The 19,779-nt window shown below is 52.0% G+C and overlaps 1 protein-coding gene across 1 annotated transcript; it reads right to left on the reverse strand.

The window, feature by feature from the left end:
* Window positions 1-195: 195 nt before the first annotated feature.
* On the reverse strand, window positions 196-14,877 carry SIX5 (SIX homeobox 5). The gene is made up of 3 exons (XM_028742123.2): window positions 13,809-14,877; window positions 5,791-7,079; window positions 196-3,941 (listed from the first exon to the last, which is right to left on the reverse strand). The coding sequence occupies exons 1-3, from the start codon at window positions 14,684-14,686 to the stop codon at window positions 3,319-3,321; spliced, it is 2,790 nt and encodes a 929-aa protein (XP_028597956.2). The 5' UTR covers window positions 14,687-14,877; the 3' UTR covers window positions 196-3,318.
* Between the last annotated feature and the right edge of the window lie 4,902 nt (window positions 14,878-19,779).

Consider the following 19,779-nt stretch of genomic DNA (forward strand, 5'->3'; position numbering starts at 1 on the left):
AACGGTCAGGGGTCCCTTTACCTTTATTATAGAAAACAAGGCACAATCCTGAAAATGCTCCTTAAATACTGGAACAGTCCTTGAAATGGAAATGTTTTGAGACCCCTGTGGGGGAAAACCCCGCCACCTCTCGCAAGTGGCTTATGATGGGAATTCCCAACAGAGCTCAATGAAGGATGAGTACATGCACAGAGAGAGCTTTAGGATAAAATATATTTATATATATATAAAATATATATAAAAGACACACGTACACGTAAAAAAGGATATAAAAATATCTTGCCGAAATGATTGTTTCTCACAAACTGTGGAAAATAGGTGTGTAGCTGTAGTACCTGTTTGGGAAGTGTTGGGTTAGGAGACATTCAGATGGACAATCGAAACCCTCTGCTCAGATCCCATCGCAGCAGTGGGGGGGGGGGGAAGAGTGAGCCCATCCTTTTGCAGTAGGGAGGGGTATGATCCATGAGGTGCATCCCCCTCCCATTTCTTCGCAGCAAAACATGTTGATTGACACAGGCCGGGCAGCCCCAGCAGACAGCTGTTTTCAAAGAGTGTACCATCCACACTCAGCAAAAAGCTTTGTGGGTACTGAGTGGCCCTGAAGCAGGATCCAGTTAGCATGGCCCCATTAAAAAAAGAGAGAGGGAAAGAAAACAAAAGCCAGAAATTTCTGCCCCAGAATTTATGTCCTGTATAACTCCCTGCAGGGACGCGGGTGGCGCTGTGGGTAAAACCTCAGCGCCTAGGACTTGCCGATCGTATGGTCGGCGGTTCGAATCTCCGCAGCAGGGTGAGCTCCCGTCGTTCGGCCCCAGCTCCTGCCCACCTAGCAGTTCGAAAGCACCCCTAAGTGCAAGTAGATAAATAGGTACCGCTTTATAGCGGGAAGGTAAACAGCGTTCCGTGCGCTGCGCTGGTGCTGGCTCGCCAGAGCAGCTTCGTCACGCTGGCCACGTGACCTGGAAGTGTCTTCGGACAGCGCGGGCTCCCGGCCTCTTAAGCGAGATGAGCACCAACCCCAGAGTCAGTCACGACTGGCCCGTACGGGCAGGGGTACCTTTACCTTTACCTTTATAACTCCCTGCACTGTTATCTAATGCTAAAAAGCCAGGGAGCTGCCTTAGGCTAATTCTGACCAAGAACAGCCTTCCAGGTCTTACTGGACTACAACTGCCCATCATCTCTGACCACTGGCTGTACTGGCAGGGGCTGATGGGAGTTGTAGTCCAAAAGCATTTGTTTGCAAAGGCTGGTCTCCACTGACTGGCTCTCCAGGGCTTCAGACAGAGGTTTCCCCTAGCCTTGCCTGGGAACTGGATGTGGGGCTATTTGCAATGCATTCTGCTACAGACCCCACCCTGACATAGTATGGGTATCTGGAAGGAACACAGTTGTGTCCTGTCCCCCCCACCTCACTCCAAAGCAGCTCTATGGATGGAGGCCTTTTCACTTATGGAAGATTCCCCAATCCCCGCACAAGAGTCTTGGATCTCGTACTTTGCTCACGGTCTTAAAGTTCGCCACCAGCAACCTGGGTGCAGTGTGAGAAAAGGTTTTGGAAAACGTCAGCGAAAAGAAAAAAAATAATTCTTCTCCCCTCAAGATGGCAAGGAAACTGTTAAATATATCGGAAGGAGGGATGCCACCGGCTTATAGAAAAATAAGGGGAAAGAATTGATTTTTAAATGACTTTTCTTCTAAAAAATACATTATTAAATATATTTATATATAATTTCTTCTCTGTCTAAAAATAAAAAAGGGAGACCACTTGCTGATTTTAGCATTCGGAGGAAACAGCCCCAGGGAAAGTTTGGGAGGAAACTCGAGTTTTCAAAGCAAATGGTATTTTAAGGGGGTAATGCTCAGTCTGGCCCCATTGCATGACATTTCTATCTTTCAAAATGGATTGACCCCCAACCTTGAGCATCCCAGATTAATGTGTGGCTTCTGCTCCCAACCCCCCAACACAGGGGATCTCAAGGTGCAGCTAAAGCTAATTTTTACAGTGGCTTAAGAGACTGTATATCCACACCTGACACCTGCTCCCATGTGCCTTTAATGGCAGGACTAACTGCTGCAGGATCCAATCCCACAATTAACAAATGTGCTTCTTACGCTGTTCCCGCCCAGAGCAGCGGAGATCAGCCCAGAGTTAAAACGCCGGAAAGCTATTCCATAGACAAAAGATGGGTCCAGGGGAGACATTCTAGCCAGGCTTCTCTCTGCCCTGGAGGACTGGAACAATGTCTGCATTGTTTTCTAGCGCCAAAGCGTTTGACTTTGGAATAGGACAGTTCACCTCTCTAGGACAGCGCTGCAAGACTAAAAGCCAGCGAGAAGCCAAGCTCAAATGGTGTTTCCTGCTTGGCAGGGGGTTGGACTCGATGGCCCTTGTGGTCTAGTCCAACTCTATGATTCAAATGACAATAGCCTCCCCACCCTGGGAAAGAGTACAAGCCTAACTGGAACAGGAGACCAGCACTGGGACCTTGGATGTCCTTCCTGCCCCTCCGAAATGGGACTTGGGCTCAGACTAGCAGCTGGACCCGTTCCCTAGCACCATAGATGAGGGGAGAGGAAGGCTCTCCTTGTGGTGTAAGTCAGTTGACCTGTTTTGGACTACAACTCCCATCAGCCCCCTCTCAGGGATGCCAGGTGGACAAAGGGCAGTCTGTATCAGGCATCCCCAAACTCGGCCCTCCAGCTGTTTTGGGACTACAACTCCCATCATCCCTAGCTAACAGGACCAGTGGTCAGCGCTGATGGGGATTGTAGTCCCAAAACAGCCGGAGGGCCAAGTTTGGGGGTGCCTGGTCTATATGATGTGCTCCCTGCCCCAGTATCAACGAAAATCTCTAGCTTTCCAAGCAACTTGCTAGATGTAAGGTAGGTTTCTTAAAAAAAGGCAGGAAGGCCATGAAGGTAGAAAACGCCCTCAACTCTGTGCCTGAGTTTTAGGAGGGCTGGGGAAGGAGGAAAGAAACAAAGTGAATGGGCAACACCTCCAAGGGGAAGTTAGTGCTTGCTGTTCGACTGGCGGCCACAAGGTGGCACTGGGGTTGCTGAACAGGCAGTTGTACACACCGGATAACGGGGTCAGCGGTGTCCCAGTGCTGTGTTTTTTCCTTCTGTAGTGTTTGCAAAAAAAAAAGAAAAAAGTGCTGCAGCAGCAGCACAGACTGCAGGGGCTCACCCAGGTTTCCCTTTTCAAGGCACTTGTAGCATCCTGTCTGGACCAGGTGGGGACCAAGGATAGCAGGTTTAAAATATCGTTCCGTGGGCAGGCGAGGACTCTGCGAAACAGCTCGCGGGTGCTTACAAATCCAGAGGCTCCTCCACCGGCACAGACTGCAGCTGGGTTAGCACCTTCTCGTCCGAGTCCAGAGCCTCGGGGCCCATCGGATCTCCCCCAGAAGCGTCCAGCAAGAGGCCCTCTCCCTCTGGGAGACGCAGAAGGCCGCCCTGCACCTCCATAGAGTTCTTGTCCATCTCAAACAGCCCCTCGGCGCCGGTCCCTTGGAGGTCCATGCCCACCGAGCTGGGCCAAACCACCTGCTGCTGAGACATGGCCAGGCCGTCCGGCTGGGAGAAGTTTGAAAGGAGGCCGGCTTGGCCGGAGTCCGTGCCGAAAGCCAAGTCAGCTGGCCCGGTGCTGTCGGCCGCCGAGAGCGGGGAGACTCCAGGAGGGAGCACGGAAGCACCCCCCGAGAGCAACACGCTGCCGCCTTCGCCGCTCCCCAGAGTTGCCGGCGCCATCACGGCCGCCACTTCCTGCTTGATGGGCAGGGCCAGAGTCGGGGCGGCCTGGGCTGAGAGGATGGGCGTCATCAGCATGCCAGCCGGGAAGGTGGCCGTCAGGATCAGTTTGCCCTGTTGCAGAGCCATTCCGGTGACGATGGTGCTGCTCCCTGTTGCTGGGTTGGTCAGGAGGATGTTGCCTAAGTTGGAGAGGAAACGGGGAAATCTTAATAATAATAATTTATTATTTATACCCCGCCCATCTGGCTGAGTTTCCCCAGCCACTCTGGGCAGCTTCCAATCAAGTGTTAAAAACAATACAGCACTAAATATTAAAAACTTCCCTAAACAGGGCTGCCTTCAGATGTCTTTTAAAAAGAAGATAGCTGCTTATTTCCTTCACATCTGAAGGGAGGGCGTTCCACAGGGTGGGCGCCACCACCGAGAAGGCCCTCTGGTTCCCTGTCACCTCACTTCTCGCAATGAGGGAACCGCCAGAAGGCCCTCGGTGCTGGATCTCAGTGTCCGGGCTGAACGATGGGGGTGGAGACGCTCCTTAAGCAAAGGAAGGGACACAGAGCCCCCATTTCCTCTCCCCACCCCGCCCACCCAAATCAGCAAACATCTCCAAGGTGGTCCCTACTCTCCAAGAGAGCCAATGAGGTGGAGTGGTAGGACTAGAGCCTGACAGAGACCAGGGTTCAAATCCCAATGCTGATAGGAAGCTCATTGGGTGACCCTGTCTCTGTCTCTTCGCCTAGCCTACACCAGAGGGTTGTTGTGAGGATAAAAAGAGAGGGAAAACCATGTGCACCACCTTGATCTCCTGGGAGGAAAAGTGGGAAAGAAACAAATACATAAACAAACTAGACAAAAATATTTCTCTGCAACGTTGGAGAAATTGTGGGAATGAAGGAACATTTATACACATGTAGTGGAAATGCCCATTGATTAAAAACTTCTGATTAAAAATATTTCAGGAAATGGAACAAATTACCGTATTTTTCGCAGTATAGGACGCACTTTCCCCCCTCCAAAAATGAAGGGGAAATGTGTGTGCGTCCTATGGGGCGAATGCAGGCTTTCGCTGAAGCCTGGAGAGCGAGAGGGGTCGGTGCGCACCGACCCCTCTCGCTCTCCAGGCTTCGCGCAGCTCTCCGCAAGCCGTGGGAGCCCAGCGCTGGGCTCCTGCGGCTTGTGGAGAGTTTCCTGCATGCTGAAGCCTGGGCCCGCTGAGCTCAGCGTGCCCAGACTTCGCGCAGCTCTCCGCAAGGCGCGGGGCCCGGTGCTGGGCTCCCACGGCTTGCAGAGAGTTGCCTGTTCTGGGGTCGGGGGAAGCTCGGGCTTCCCCAGCCCCGCGCCTGGGGGGGAAATAATATTTTTTTCCTTTATTTCCCCCCCAAAAAACTAGGTGCGCCTTATGGGACGGTGCATCCTATAGGGCGAAAAATACAGTACATCTCAATCGATCAATTTAGATCCCCAAATAGCATTTCTTTCTATTTTTGCAGATGAAGCACAAAATCTTAGAGACAGAGACTTAATTGTGCATCTTATAACTGCAACACATCTTGCTGTTGCTAGACACTGGAGGACATTAAACGTGAACCTATATGAAGTTTGGTTTGCTTATGTCTGGGAATTAATTTTGATGGAAAAGTTAACAGAAAGGGTACATGAAAGAAAACAACGTGAGAAACTACATAACTTTTACATAACGTAGTCCTCCTTTATTACATATGCATCAAAGAAAGAACATGCATATAAGCCACGTACATGCATTTAAACCACATTTAAGCCTACGTACTTCTCTTCCTCTCCCATTTTATCACTCACAACAATTCTGCGAGATAGGTTAGGCTGAGAGATCACCAAGTTTCTTGGCTGAGTGGGGATTCGAACCCTGGCCTCCCAGGTCCTAGTCCAGCACCACTCTAAATGTATGGCGCAAACGGCGCCCCAGAGTCCTTGATTCAGCCCTGCCAGTTTCCTGAATCCCTTGAATTGTTTTTGAAACCTCCCCAGCCACCCTCTGCCCAGAGCACGTACCTGGCGCGGTGCCCGGGATCTGCAGTGTGGTCATGCCCACGTTGGCGTTGATGAGGTGCACGTTGCTCTGGCCAAGGCTTCCTCCCGCCGACACGGCCACCTGTGGTGCCCCTGCCATGGCCCCCACTTTGATGGGCGTGCCGCCGGTGGTCAGGATTTGGATGGGGCTGCCCATGCCCTGCTGCAGGGTGACCACCTGGGAAGTGGGCACAACTTGGGGCAGAGAGATAATCTGGGAGCCCTGGGCCACTTGGGGGAGTGAGACGAGCTGGGGGGCAGATGCCCCCTGCGGGACGGCGTAGATCTGCGTCGGGGACATGGGCACCATTTGGGACGGGGAGAGCACCTGGGTCCCAGAGACGGGCTGGGAGAGTGGCACCACCTGGGAAGGGGGTGAGACTTGAGTGATGGGGACCAGGGATGGGGCAGGGACGTGGAGAACAGCGGCCTGGGGCGGCGAGGGGCCTGGCATGGAAAGCAGCGGCGTGGCTGTGGTAGTCTGGGAAGACTGGGCCACCTGCCCACCGACTGTGGCTGCGGTCACCTGGGGAGCTGGCAGGGCTTGGGCACCGGGGGCCAACTTGGCTAGAGGAACCATCTGAGGACTAGATGTGGCTGATGGCTGAGGCGCTGAGGGCAGCTGCTGCGCAGCCGTGGGGGTCTCATCGTTTGATGGGACCACTTGAGACATGGCAACAGCCGCCAGCAGGGGCCCCTTGTGGTTGGAGAGGAGCGTGGCGGCGTCGGGGACGGGCAACAGGGGTGGGGCGGACACCTGCCCCTCTTCCAGCTTGACCTCGACACCAAACGCCAGGGCCTCTGCCGCTTCCGACTTCACTTCCCCCTGAAGCGTGGCAGCCGGGCTGAGAATGACGGTGGCTGGGGCAAGGTGCTCCTGGAGAGCCTTGGAGGCCTCCTGGCCGCCGGGTGGGCCTGGGGGTTTGCCGCCCAGCAGGGGGCTGGATCCGTTGAGGAGGATGGGTGGGCTGGGCGCTGCCACCGGGCTGAGAGTGATGGTCTGGTTGTCGCCCAGAGCCAAGCCGTTCAGGATGACGCCTCCGCCGGGGGTCTGGATGACGGAGCCGCCATTCAGCAGCATGGTCGGGGAGCTAGCGGTGATAAAGTTGCCGTTGAGGAGAATGGAAGAGGCGCTGGAGCAAGCGGCTGGCAGGAACAGGCTGTTGGGGGTGGGCATCCCTTCGGGGGTCGCGGAAATCCCCATGGACGTTTCGGTTTCTTCGGTGCCGTGGCTGGACTCGTCCTCCGTGCTGGGGTTCCCGTCAGACTCACTGTAAAGGAGAAGAGGTTGAGGATGTAGTAGTAGTAGTAATAATAATAATTAATAATAAATTTTATTTATACCCCGCCCTGCCTGGCCAGAGTCGGGATCAGGGCGGCTAACACCAGTAAAATGACAGTAAAAACATAATTGGGGGGGGGGGGGCAATTTAAAATACTGGTTAAAATGCAATTTAAAATGCAGCCTCATTTTCAAAGTCAAAACCATAAGGGGAGGGAAACATAAGGGTCAGACTGAGTCCAAACCAAAGGCCAGGCGGAACAGCTCCATCTTGCAGGCCCTGCGGAAAGATGTCAAGTCCCGCAGGGCCCTGGTCTCTTGTGACAGAGCGTTCCACCAAGTCGGGGCCAGTACTGAAAAGGCCCTGGCCCTAGTTGAGACCAATCTAACCACCTTGCAACCTCCAAAATGTTGTCATTTGTGGACCTTAAGATCCTCCGCGGGGCATACCAGGAGAGGCGGTCCCGTAGGTACATGGGTCCTTGGCCGTGGTTGCCACAGTGCACTGTCTCTGAATAACAGTTGTTGGGAATCTCAGGGATGTGGGGAGAAGTGCTCTTGCGCTCAAATTCCGCGCATGGTCACCTGATCAGCCACCGTTAGAACAGGATGTTGGCCTAGATGGGCCACTGAGTTTCTCCTCTATAAACTGGTCTAATCCACAACAACTGTTTATTACTTATGCCCTGCCCAACTGACCAGGTTGCCCCAGCCACTCTGTTCAAACAGAATATAAAAAAAACTCACAACAAAACACCACACAATAAAAACTTTCTCTTTTACAGGGCTGCCTTCAGATGTCTTCTAAAATTTGTATGGTTCTTTATCTCTTTGACATCTGATTGGAGGGCATTCCACAGGGCGGGCGCCACCACCGAGAAGGCCCTCTGCCTGATTCCCTGTAATTTCACTTCTCGCAGTGAGGGAACCACCAGAAGGCCCTCGGATCTGGACCTCAGGGTGGAGATGCTCCTTCAGGTATACACGGTCAAAGCCATTTAGGGCTTTAAAGGCCAGCACCAACACTTTGAATTGTACTCGGAAACCTACCGGGAGCAGTCATCGTTATAGCCTGTGGCAGGGAATCCCGCAGGTTATTTAAGCATTGCATGAAATACTTCCTTGTATCTGCCCTGAATCTCTGAAAACCTCCAGTGGTGCAGATTCCCTGCACAAAAATGCTGGTATTGTCTGGAGGCAGTGTTAGAAATTAGCCGGGTGCCGGGTGCATTTTGCACCCGGCTATTGGTCGCTAGTGACCAAGTGAAGATACCTGGGTACCAGGATGGCATCTGGCGTCTCCGCCATCTGGAGGTACATGCCGAAGGATCATTGGATCTGGACTGTTTTCGCACACTAGCAACACATCCTGTAGAATTCTATCAGTTATATTTTTATCTGCACAATCGGAATGAATTTCAGGAACCAAAATGCGTTCTCCGTGCAGCTTGACCAGGAGCAGGGAACAACCTTCTAGTTACTGTATTTTTCGCTCTATAAGACGCACCAGACCACAAGACGCACCTAGTTTTTGGAGGAGGAAAACAAGGGAAAAAAATATTCTGAATCTCAGAAGCCAGAACAGCAAGAGGGATCGCTGCACAGTGAAATCAGCAATCCCTCTTGCTGTTCTGGCTTCTGGGATAGCTGCGCAGCCTGCATTCGCTCCATAAGACGTGCACACATTTCCCCTTTCTTTTTTTTGGGGGGGGGGGAGGAGTGAGTCTTATAGAGTAAAAAATACGGTAATTGTCGTCACCTGTCTTAACTTACCCCACTCCATGGCCCTGCTTATGGTTGTGCAAAATATTCCTGCGTTATGAATGGTCCGTGTCGTCATTAAGAAAAAGAGGTTGGAATAGGCCAGTATATATGTGGACTATCTCTGGATCAAGTGACTTTTCTTATTTAAGTTCTCCCAAGTTCTTAATCTAGCTCAAGGCGGTCATCTGAACTAGTAAAATGCAGTCACATGTTGAACATACAACATAAAAACAAGATTATGAGGAATCTCTTGGACTTCCCTCCTCTCCTTTGTAGGTCCTATTTTTAATCATTTCCTCCTCCATCTTTTTAGAATAATCCAAATCTTTTCTCTCTCCACTGTATCCAAAATTCCCCATTAAACTAAAAGTGATATTCCAATCCTCCTAATGATTTTAACTGTTTACAGTGGTCTTTAAGATAATTTATAAATTTCTCCCATTCCTTATTAAAATTTTGGTCTTCCTGATTTCTGATTCTTCCGGTCATTTTAGCCATTTCGGCATAATCCATCAACTTGACCCTGCCATTCTTCTCTAGCAAAATGTTTAACTGAGAATCAATCACAGTCCATCATTTGAAAAAGAAAACTTTGGAGATGCCCGGCCCCCAAATGGCAGCTAGGCGTTCCGTTTTGAAAACTGGTTTAAAAAGCAATTTGGCGCCTAGCTTATATGTCTGAGTTTCTAACCCTGGCCAGGGGGGAAGCCTCTTTGAATTATTTCCTTTGAACGGATTGTGGGAGCCCCCACCTGCAGCGTAACAAGCCCCAACCCCCGATTTACTGTGGGGAAGGGTTGTAGCTCAGTGCTAGAGCACTTCTCTTGCAAGCAGAAGGTCGCAGGTTCAAATCCAGTTAAAAAGACCAGGAAAGTCCCTGGAGAGCCGGTGGTATTCAGTGTACAGTATATGTTTCAACAACCTCAGATATGCAGATGACACAACCTTGATGGCAGAAAGTGAGGAGGAATTAAAGAACCTTTTAATGAGGGTGAAAGAGGAGAGCACAAAATATGGTCTGAAGCTCAACATCAAAAAAACGAAGATCATGGCCACTGGGCCCATCACCTCCTGGCAAATAGAAGGGGAAGAAATGGAGGCAGTGAGAGATTTTACTTTCTTGGGCTCAATGATCACTGCAGATGGTGACAGCAGCCACGAAATTAAAAGACGCCTGCTTCTTGGGAGAAGGGCAATGACAGGCCTAGACAGCATCTTGAGAAGTAGAGACGTCACCTTGCCAACAAAGGTCCGTATAGTTCAAGCTATGGTTTTCCCAGTAGTGATGTATGGAAGTGAGAGCTGGACCATAAAGAAGGCTGATCGCCGAAGAATTGATGCTTTTGAATTACGGTGCTGGAGGAGACTCTTGAGAGTCCCATGGACTGCAAGAAGATCAAACACATCCATTGTTAAGGAAATTAGCCCTGAGTGCTCACTGGAAGGACAGATCTTGAAGCTGAGGCTCCAGTACTTTGGCCACCTCATGAGAAGAGAAGACTCCCTGGAGAAGACACTGATGCTGGGAAAGATGGAGGGCACAAGGAGAAGGGGTCGACAGAGGACGAGATGGTTGGATAGTGTTTTTGAGGTTGCCAGCATGAGTTTGACCAAACTGCGGGAGGTAGTGGAGGACAGAGGTGCCTGGCGTGCTCTGGTCCAGGGGGTCACGAAGAGTCGGACACGACTAAACAACAACAACAACATATGTTTCTGTGGTAGAAAGGACTGAGAAATAGACCTTTAGTTGGAGAGTGAAGGCAGGAGTCTGGGCTCCTTGGGCAAGGTAATTTCCACCCTCAGCCGCAGGAAATTCAAAGCCAAGGGATTAACATTTCACAACAAAGGGGATGAGCTTGGCGCCTTCCACGTTGCTGCACTTTGCAGCTAACTGGAGGCAAAGTTTTTCTCCCAGGAGGGAAGGGGGGGAGAGGAGAGTGAGCGCCAGCTGCAGGAACATCTGGAGTAGCCAGCTTGGCTGTTCCCCACCCCCTGAACAGTCTGCAGTAGAAGAATGAACTAGAACTTTCTCAAACTCAAGTGGTTTCTCCCTTTTGTTTGCAGAGGGGAAGGCAAAGGCAGACACACAAAAAATCCTCCGTGCCCAGGAACAGCTAGAAGGGAAAAGCCCTCTTCACTCTACTGGGTGCACCCTGCTCTGGAAGCACCCAAAACGTGGTTGCGGGGGGAGGAAGGAGAGAGAAACCAGGGAGGGGAAAAGCTCTGTCTGCAGGGTTCAGGTCTCCCACCTCCTCATTCCTTCCTTACAGCCCCATCCAATGCAAATTTATTCGAAAGTATGGTAGCCAAAGCAGGGAGGGGGATTATCTAGGGGGCAGTAAGAGGCCAGGGGGTGGCAGGGGGGCACTGGAGGTGTAAATGGCTATCAGACTCTTAATGACTGTTTGGAATTTTATTGCATTATTATCTTCCCTTTTCTGGGTCATGCAAATCACTATTCTGAATAATGCTTTTTACAGGGAATGATTATCATCATCATCACCACCACCACCATCACTATTTATTTATTTATTTATTTATTTCCCGTCCATCTAGCTGGGTTTCTCCTAAATATACATTAAAACATCAGTCATAAAAAACTTCGCTAGGGCTTGCCCATCAGAAGGTCAGCGGTTCGAATCCCCGCGATGGGGTGAGCTCCCATTGCTGGGTCCCTGCTCCTGCCAATCCAGCAGTTCAAAAGCATGTCAAAGTGCAAGTAGATAAATAGGTACCGCTCCGGTGGGAAGGTAAACGGTGTTTCTGTGCGCTGCTCTGGTTTGCCAGAAGCGGCTTAGCCATGCTGGCCACATGACCCGGAAGCTGTACGCCGGCTCCCTCAGCCAATAAAGCGAGATGAGCGGCACAACCCCAGAGTCGTCCGCGACTGGACCTAATGGTCAGCGGTCCCTTTACCTTTATGGAAGTGAGAGCTGGACCACAAAGAACGGTCAGGGGTCCCTTTACCTTTTAAGCAGGGGTAGCGGGCAGGATTAAGCCCTCCGTAGCCCACTTTGTGGACTCTGCAAATACAAGGCTGTGCCTGTGTGTCTGAGGCAGCCTGTCTCAGCACTCTCTCACAAAAGAAAAGTGTTGAAATTTAGGGTAGCTTGTGGGTTTTGCAAAGCCTTGGCCATACCTCGCTCTTCTTGGTTTGGCTAGAAATGGAGAGGATGTAACTGATGTTACCCCTCTTTCTTAGTACCCAGAGTTTAGGAATTCTTTACAATATGCCCCAGTACATTTATATCCCAGCCTCTGTAAAAATGGTTGTTCCTTTTGCTGGAAGTTACTTTTGAAAAACTTTTTTTCCAGGCAGTGGGAAAGGAGTTTGTAATGTGTGTGACAGAAATTGGGTGTCTCCCAATCTGCCAATGGTCAGGCATGATGGGTATTGTAGTCCAGTATCTGGAAAGCCCTATGACAATACCCATCATGCTGGCTGAGACGGATTGAAGCCAGAATCCCAAAACATATGGAAGGCACCAGCCTGGCTACCCCTGCCCTAGAAGGACAAGAACTTTGTAAAGGGTCCATTAGAGACCTATAAAACTTAGAGAGGGGTTTCCCCGCAGGCTCATTCTCTCTTCCTAGGAGTGCTTACTATAAACTGAGAAGCACATGTAATTCAGGAATTTCTCCATCACCCTAGACTTTTTCTGAAACTTGGGAGGACCTTGAACTACGAATAGGTGGCATCAATGTCCCCCAAAACCCATCCAGAGGAAATAGGTATTCTATGGTGGGTTGGAGTCAAGTGTCGCTAGGATGCTGGGTTTTCTATGAAGACCCCAAAGTCCCCTTCAGAACTTCAAGATCTCTTTCAGGAGAGTTGGGGGTCTGCCCCCTAATGATCAGTACGAGGTCTTTAAGAATATTAGAAAAGCCCATCTGGTTCTGACCCACATCCAGGTCCAATCCTAAACCCATTTCATCAAGAGTAAGCTCCGCCAACTTTAATGGGACTTACTTGGGGTCTGCTGCAGTCCTAGTTGGGCTGCATCCTGCTTCCCAACAGACTGCGGAGAGAATAACTGAGTGCACTCTTCCCACCTTGGATCAAATCTATGCTTCCAGGTGCCATAAGAAAACTGCAGTTAGTGCAGGATAGCACACACCCCAGAAATGATCTCTTTCAGCTTCTGCCTTCTGGAAGAAGGTACAGGGTTATAAAGACTAGGACTAGCCACCTGAGAAACAGTTTCCATCCAAATGCGATGTTGGTTTTAAACGCAGTGTAAGGTAGTCTCTGAATGGGTAGTGCTGTGGTCTAAACCACTGAGCCTAGAGCTTGCCGATCAGAAGGTCGGCGGTTTGAATCCCCGCGACGGGGTGAGCTCCCGTTGCTCGGTCCCTGCTCCTGCCCACCTAGCAGTTCGAAAGCACGTCAAAGTGCAAGTGGATAAATAGGTACCGCTGTGGCGGGAAGGTAAACGGCATTTCCATGCGCTGCTCTGGTTTGCCAGAAGCGGCTTAGTCCTGCTGGCCACATGACCCGGAAGCTGTACACCGGCTCCCTTGGCCAGTAAAGCGAGATGAGCGCCGCAACCCCAGAGTCGGCCACGACTGGACCTAATGGTCAGGGGTCCCTTTACCTTTACCCTAAGGTAGTCTCTGTGGGAGTATATTGTATTTAATTATGGGGTATCAGAGTTTTTAGGGGGCCAACCAGGCTGGGATAGCAGGCTTGTTGGTTTTTGAATTTCTGATGTAGATTTTTTCAATTTCGTTGTTCTGTGTGGGACAACGACAATAAAGATTATCGTATGGTATCTGGCAAGGCTAAGACTCAGGCCAGAGAGACAGCAGTCACCCCACTCCCTCCCCGCAACCGGTAGGCTGCTCTTGCCCATGCAGGTTCCACTCCGCTCTCTTTCCTGCGCAGCAGTGCGCGCGCGATTGCGCCCCGAGAGAGTGTGGCGCTGCGCTCTGCCCATGCCCCGGGGCCGCTCACCTCTTGCTGGGCGTGCCGGCGCCTCCTCCCCCGGCTCCGCCTCCTCCTCCGCTGCGGTCGCGCTGCCGTCGGTTCTTGAACCAGTTGCTGACCTGGGTGAGCGACAGGCCGGTGTCCTGGGCCAGGCGCCGCTTCTGCTCGGGGCTCGGGTAGCGGCTGCGCCCGTACGAGTCGCGCAGGGCTGCCCGCGAGCGCCGCTTGAAGCAGTACACCGTCTCCTCGCCGTCCCAGATGGTGCTGGGCAGCGGGAACTTCTTGCGCAGCCGGTACTTGTCGACGGCGCCCAGAGCCCGGCCCCGGGCAGCTTCGGCCTCCCGGTAGCGGGCGCGCAGGTACAGGTCCTGCAGGAACGGGTGGTGCGGCGCGCCGAAGGGCCGGCTCTGCACCAGGCGGTACAGCTCGGCGAAGTCGCCGCGCTGGAAGGCCAGCAGCGCGCGCGCCTTGGCCAGGCTCTCGCCCGCCTGCGCCTCCAGGCACGGCGCCTCGGCGTCGGGCGGCAGCGAGCCCAGGAAGCGGCCCAGCCGGCCGGGGTCGCCCGCCTGCAGCAGCGCCTCGCACACGCACGAGACCTGCTCCGCCGAGAAGCGCGGCGAGCGCGGAGGATCGGGCGCGGCGGAGGCCAGCCTCGCGCTTGGAGAGGACGCAGCAGCAGCCGTCTCCAAACCCGATCCTCCTCCTCCTCCTGCTGCTCCGCCGCCGTCCTCTGGCTCTCGGCCGGGAGGAGCCTGCGGCGGCGGCGGGGCGGGCGCCGAAGTTGGCAGAAGTTGGCGCGCCTCCTCGGCGGCGCCCTCCTCCTCCTCCTCCTGCCTCTGCTCTCCTCCGGCGGCGGGGGCGCGTCGGCCGGGGGGCTCGGCGGGGCCCGCGGGGAAGGAGGCCATGTTCGCGGCGCGCGGGATCGCGGCCCCCCTCGCCCGCCTCCGGCCCGCTCCCCTCCCCCTGCGCGCTGCCCTAGCCGTGCGGGTCTCCTCCCCCTGCGCCGCCGTCCCCTTTCCACATCCTAGGAGCCGCGGTCCGCCTCCCGCCCCCGGGCCGCGGCGCGGCTCCCAGCCCGGGCTGGCCTCCGCCTCCTGGGACGCGCGCCCACCCCCCGCGGCCCCCCAAACTTCGGAGCAACTCTCCAGGCGCTTCTCCCCCGCCTCGCTCTCCCTCCTTTCCACTTTTCTTCCCCCCCCTTCCTTCCCTCTTTCTTTCTCTTTCTCTCCCACCCGCCTTTCCCTCTATTAACTTTCCTTTCCCCTCCCTTCGTCCTTCCTACTTTTACTCCTGGGCTCCTCCTCCCTCTGCGCAGCCACAAATCAATCTCTCTCTCTTTTTCCCCCCCTCTCTCTTCCTCGCTCAGACGCAAAATGCGCCGCTTTTTGGAAATCCGGGCTGCCGTCCCCGCAGAAACAAAACTTTGAAAAAGGAAGGAGAACCCACCGGCACTCATTTCTGTTCATAGCAGTAGATCCCGAACTCTTTTGGCCCGCTGCCCCCTTGGTTCCACAAACACACCCCCCAGTGTCCCCTATGCTTACTCTGCAGAAAGCATTACAGGGGTTAACGCGGCTCGCTAAGGAAGATATTAATAGAATTGTGCAGTTGGGAGGGAGCCTAACGGTCATCTAGTCTAACCCCATGCAATGCAGGAATTTCAACTATACAGTGGTACCTCGGGTTAAGAACTTAATTCGTTCCAGAGGTTTGTTCTTAATCTGAAACTGTTCTTAACCCGAAGCACCACTTTAGCTGATGGGGCCTCCCGCTGCTGCCGCGCCACTGGAGCACAATTTCTGTTCTCATCCTGAAGCAAAGTTCTTAACCCGAGGTAATATTTCTGGGTTAGCGGAGTCTGTAACCTGAAGCGTATGTAACCAGAGGTACCACTGTAAAGCATCGGGGACAGTTGCAACAATAAAATTCCAAACTGTAGCGATTAGTTGCACATTCATTCAAAATCCGTGTAAAACTACTCAGTTTAATTCAGGGGTTGGTAAACCATGGTCCGGGGGCCAGATGCGGCCCCCCAGGCTCGTAGATCCGGCCCGCGGACCCTGCCGCCTGCTTGGTCAGTCCCCGCAATCTATGGACACCTCGCTGCGTGGGAACTGACTTCCACGATGCTGGCATGGCTTCTGGGTGGGTGGCGAAGCTGGCGTGGCTTCATATTGGCTGCAGGAATTTCCTGCAGCCAATCCGAAGCCTCACTGCCCACGCACTGAGGTAAACCTGGCGTGGCCATGGATGGAGAGGGTGGGTGGTGGGTCTGGGCCGTGCCACGGGCATCGTGACGGCTGCATTGCGGGGCTTCAGCCAGAGCTTGGCAGGCCTGCTGGCCCCGCGCCTGGTGCCCGACGCAGCGCTGCTACTGGTGGCGCGCTTGGTGGCATAGCTGTCAATGTTTCCCTTTTTAAAAGGGAAATTCCCTTATTCCGAATAGGATTCCTCGCAAGAAAAGGGAAAAGTTGACAGCTATCCGTGGCTACACTGCAGCAGTTGGAGGGCCAGCTGCGCACCGCCAGCACAGTGCTCTGCCTGCGCGGCCTACCCGCCGACCTTGGCACCAAATGACGGGCCATAGCGAGTGGTGCACACTGCCTGGAAGCTCTGCAGGGACAGGCCGGTGGAGTGGCTGCTGCCCATCAACAACGCCGGTGAGCAGGCAGCGCCAAGATGTGCTCCTGAACGCGTGCAGAGTGCGTTCCTCCTGCAGGTCTGGAGGCAGCTGTGGGACTGGCTTGCAGGGTACAGTGGTACCTCGGGTTACAGACGCTTCAGGTTACAGACTCCGCTAACCCAGAAATAGTACCTCGGGTTAAGAACTTTGCTTCAGGATGGGAACAGAAATCGCGCGGCGGCGGTGCAGCGGCACCGTGAGGCCCCATGAGCTAAAGTGGTACCTCAGGTTAAGAACAGTTTCAGGTTAAGAACGGACCTCCAGAACGATTATGTTCTTAACCCGAGGTACCGCTGTATTTATATATTTTTCAAAATATACTCCGGCCCCCCACAAGGTCTGAGGGACAGTGGACCGGCCCCCTGATGAAAAAGTTTGCTGACACCTGGTTTAATTCAACAAAACTAATGAACTTGAGCTTGGGCTGCCCGGGACCTCCATACACACTGCCCAGACTAGAGTCCTGGGGATGTCACTTTGGCCAACAACCAAGAAGATACCAGCTTTTCAAAGTCTGAAAGTCATTTCCATTTTTAGCAGTCCCCTGATGCCCCAAGCATGCTCACCTGAGGTTTGGAATTGCCCAAGAAAGATGTTAAATTATTTTTGTATGCCACTACGGCGGCTCGAAACTTACTAGCTAAGAATTGGAAAACACAAGAAATACCAACAGTGGAAGATTGGCAGATGAAGATGAATGACTTTTCGGACTAGCTGACCTGACTGGAAGAATCCGCGACCAGAAAGAAGAGGAATATCAAAAAGGCTGGAAGAAATTCAAGGACTATTTGAATAAATAGTGCAATATAAAAAATTAGAAACTACTTGAAAGGACCAAATAGGCCTAGGATTAAATTAAGATTTAATAAAATAAATGGGATTTAGAACTGTAAGAAAAGTGAATAAGTTAGATTATAATTGGAAATATTTTTGTCTAATAATGATATTGGAAAGCTGTTACATCCAGATACAAGGAAGCTCAGAAGGGAGGGACTAGATGAAGGTCAACTAATATGTACATAAGTTTGGATATTTAAAGAATTAAGTTTGTTTTATTTTTTTATTGTTTATTGTTTTCTTCTTTGATGTTTCTTTTTTTCGTTTGTTATTCTGTTATGTGATATTTGTTATAATTGTGGAAAACCATATATATATATATATATATATATATATATATATATATATATAGTATGCTCACTTGAGTGGTCCTCCCCACTTTTGGAACCACTGGGAAAGAGATTGCTTGTTTCCAAGTGGATAGCTCAATTGGTGAGAGGGTGGTGCTGGTAACGCCAAGGTTGCAGGTTCAATCCCTGTATGGGGCAGCTGCCTATTCCTGCGTGGCAGGGGGTTGGGCTAGATGACCCTTAGGGTCCCTTCTGACTCTACGATTCTGTGAATCTGGCAGAGAGAATCCACTGCTGCCGTTTATAGACCCTCTTGTGTTGCTGCCTCCTTGTGATGATGTGGATGAAAAATGTGGGGGGTGGGGGGTGGGTGGAAACGGCATACACAAGACACCTCCTCTGCTACTTCGCACTGTTAAACTATGGAACTCACTGCCACTGGAGGCAGCGATGACCACCCACTTGGATAGGGCTCTGAGAGAGGGTTGGACAAGTTCGTGGAAGATAAAGCTAGCAATGGTTACTAGCCAGGATGCCTAAGCTCTGCCTCCATGCTCAGAGGCAGCAATGAATCCCAGTTAGTTGCTGGAAACCCCAGGAGAGCAGATTAGCTCTTGAACTCGGGTCCTGTTTGCAAGTTTCCCACAGGCATCTGGTTGGTCCCTGTGAGGACATGATGCTGGACTAGGTGGGACGCAGGCCTTTAGCACCAAGCTATTGTTTGGTTCTCATCATTTGGATGGATGGCGGATAATGGATTGAGGTTGAATCCTGACAAGACAGAAGTACTCTTTTTGGGGGATGGGGTGGGTGGGTGTGGAGGACTCCCTGATCCTGAATGAAGAAGAAGAAGAAGAGTTTGGATTTGATATCCCGCCTTTCACTCCCCTTCAGGAGTCTCAAAGCGGCGAACATTCTCCTTTCCCTTCCTCCCCCACAACAAACACTCTGTGGGGTGAGTGGGGCTGAGAGACTTCAAAGAAGTGTGACTGGCCCAAGGTCACCCAGCAGCTGCAGGTGGAGGAGCGGGGAAGCGAACCCAGTTCCCCAGATTACGAGACTACCGCTCTTAACCACTACACTACCCTGGGGTAACTGTGCCCCTGAAGGACCAGGTGCGCAGCCTGGGAGTCATTTTGGACTCACAGCTGTCCATGGAGGCACAGGTCAATTCTGTATCCAGGGCAGCTGTTTACCAGCTCCATCTGGTACGCAGTCTAAGACCCTCCCTGCTCGCAGACTGCCTGGCCAGAGTGGTACATGCTCTGGTTATCTCCCACTTGGACTACTGCAATGCGCTCTACGTGGGCCTACCTTTGAAGGTGACCCAGAAACTGCAACCAATCCAGAATACGGCAGCTAGACTGGTGACTGGGGGCTGCCGCCGAGACCTACATTGGCTCCCAGTACATTTCCAAGCACAATTCAAAGTGTTGGTGTTGACCTTTAAAGCCCTAAATGGCCTCGGTCCAGTAGACCTGAAGGAGCATCTCCACCCCCATCGTTCTGCCCGGATGCTGAGGTCCAGCTCTGAGGGCCTTCTGGCGGTTCCCTTATTGCGAGAAGTGAGGTTACAGGGAACCAGACAGAGGGCCTTCTCGGTAGTGGCTCCCGCCCTGTGGAAAGCCCTCCCATCAGATGTCAAAGAGATCAACAACTACCTGACATTCAGAAGACATCTTAAGACAGCCCTGTTCAGGGAAGTTTTTAATGTGTGACATTTTAGTGTGACATTTTGTCGGAAGCCGCCCAGAGTGGCTGGGGAAACCAAGCCAGATGGGCGGGGTACAAATAATAAATTATTATTATTATTATCCACCCTGCCTTTGCCTGACTTTAGGAGTTCCCAAACGCCTCCCCACCCAGGAAAATTGCTGGACCGCTTAATGCTCTCCCCCTTTTTTTTTTTTGCCCACTGTTTCAATGGTAATGCTCTTTACTAATGTTAATATATGTTGAATTTTTATTAACACTGGAAAGAACAAAGATAAGAACAGCATACAGAAATAAACATCAAATATCAAGCATTTTTAAAACAAAAAAATGAAGAGAAAGAGAAGGACCACAGCAATCCACTGAGGCAGGCATCTCTTGAAAGTGCTGCGGTGGAATCGTGGCCCCACTTTGGGAATCCCTGATCCTTGGCCATATTAAGGTAAAGGTAAAGGTACCCCTGCCCGTACGGGCC

The sequence above is a fragment of the Podarcis muralis genome, chromosome 7 (assembly GCF_964188315.1).
Source record: "Podarcis muralis chromosome 7, rPodMur119.hap1.1, whole genome shotgun sequence".
Lineage (NCBI taxonomy): Eukaryota > Metazoa > Chordata > Lepidosauria > Squamata > Lacertidae > Podarcis > Podarcis muralis.

Bases quoted from the DNA above. Each gene is read 5' to 3' on its own strand.
- SIX5 (XM_028742123.2), bottom strand. From the start codon at position 14,686: ATGGCCTCCTTCCCCGCGGGCCCCGCCGAGCCCCCCGGCCGACGCGCC. The intron at 7,080-13,808 runs GTGAGCGGCCCC...TCTCCTTTACAG, and splicing joins GCCGGCACGCCCAGCAAGAG to TGAGTCTGACGGGAACCCCA. The intron at 3,942-5,790 runs GTACGTGCTCTG...TCTCCAACTTAG, and splicing joins GATCCCGGGCACCGCGCCAG to GCAACATCCTCCTGACCAAC.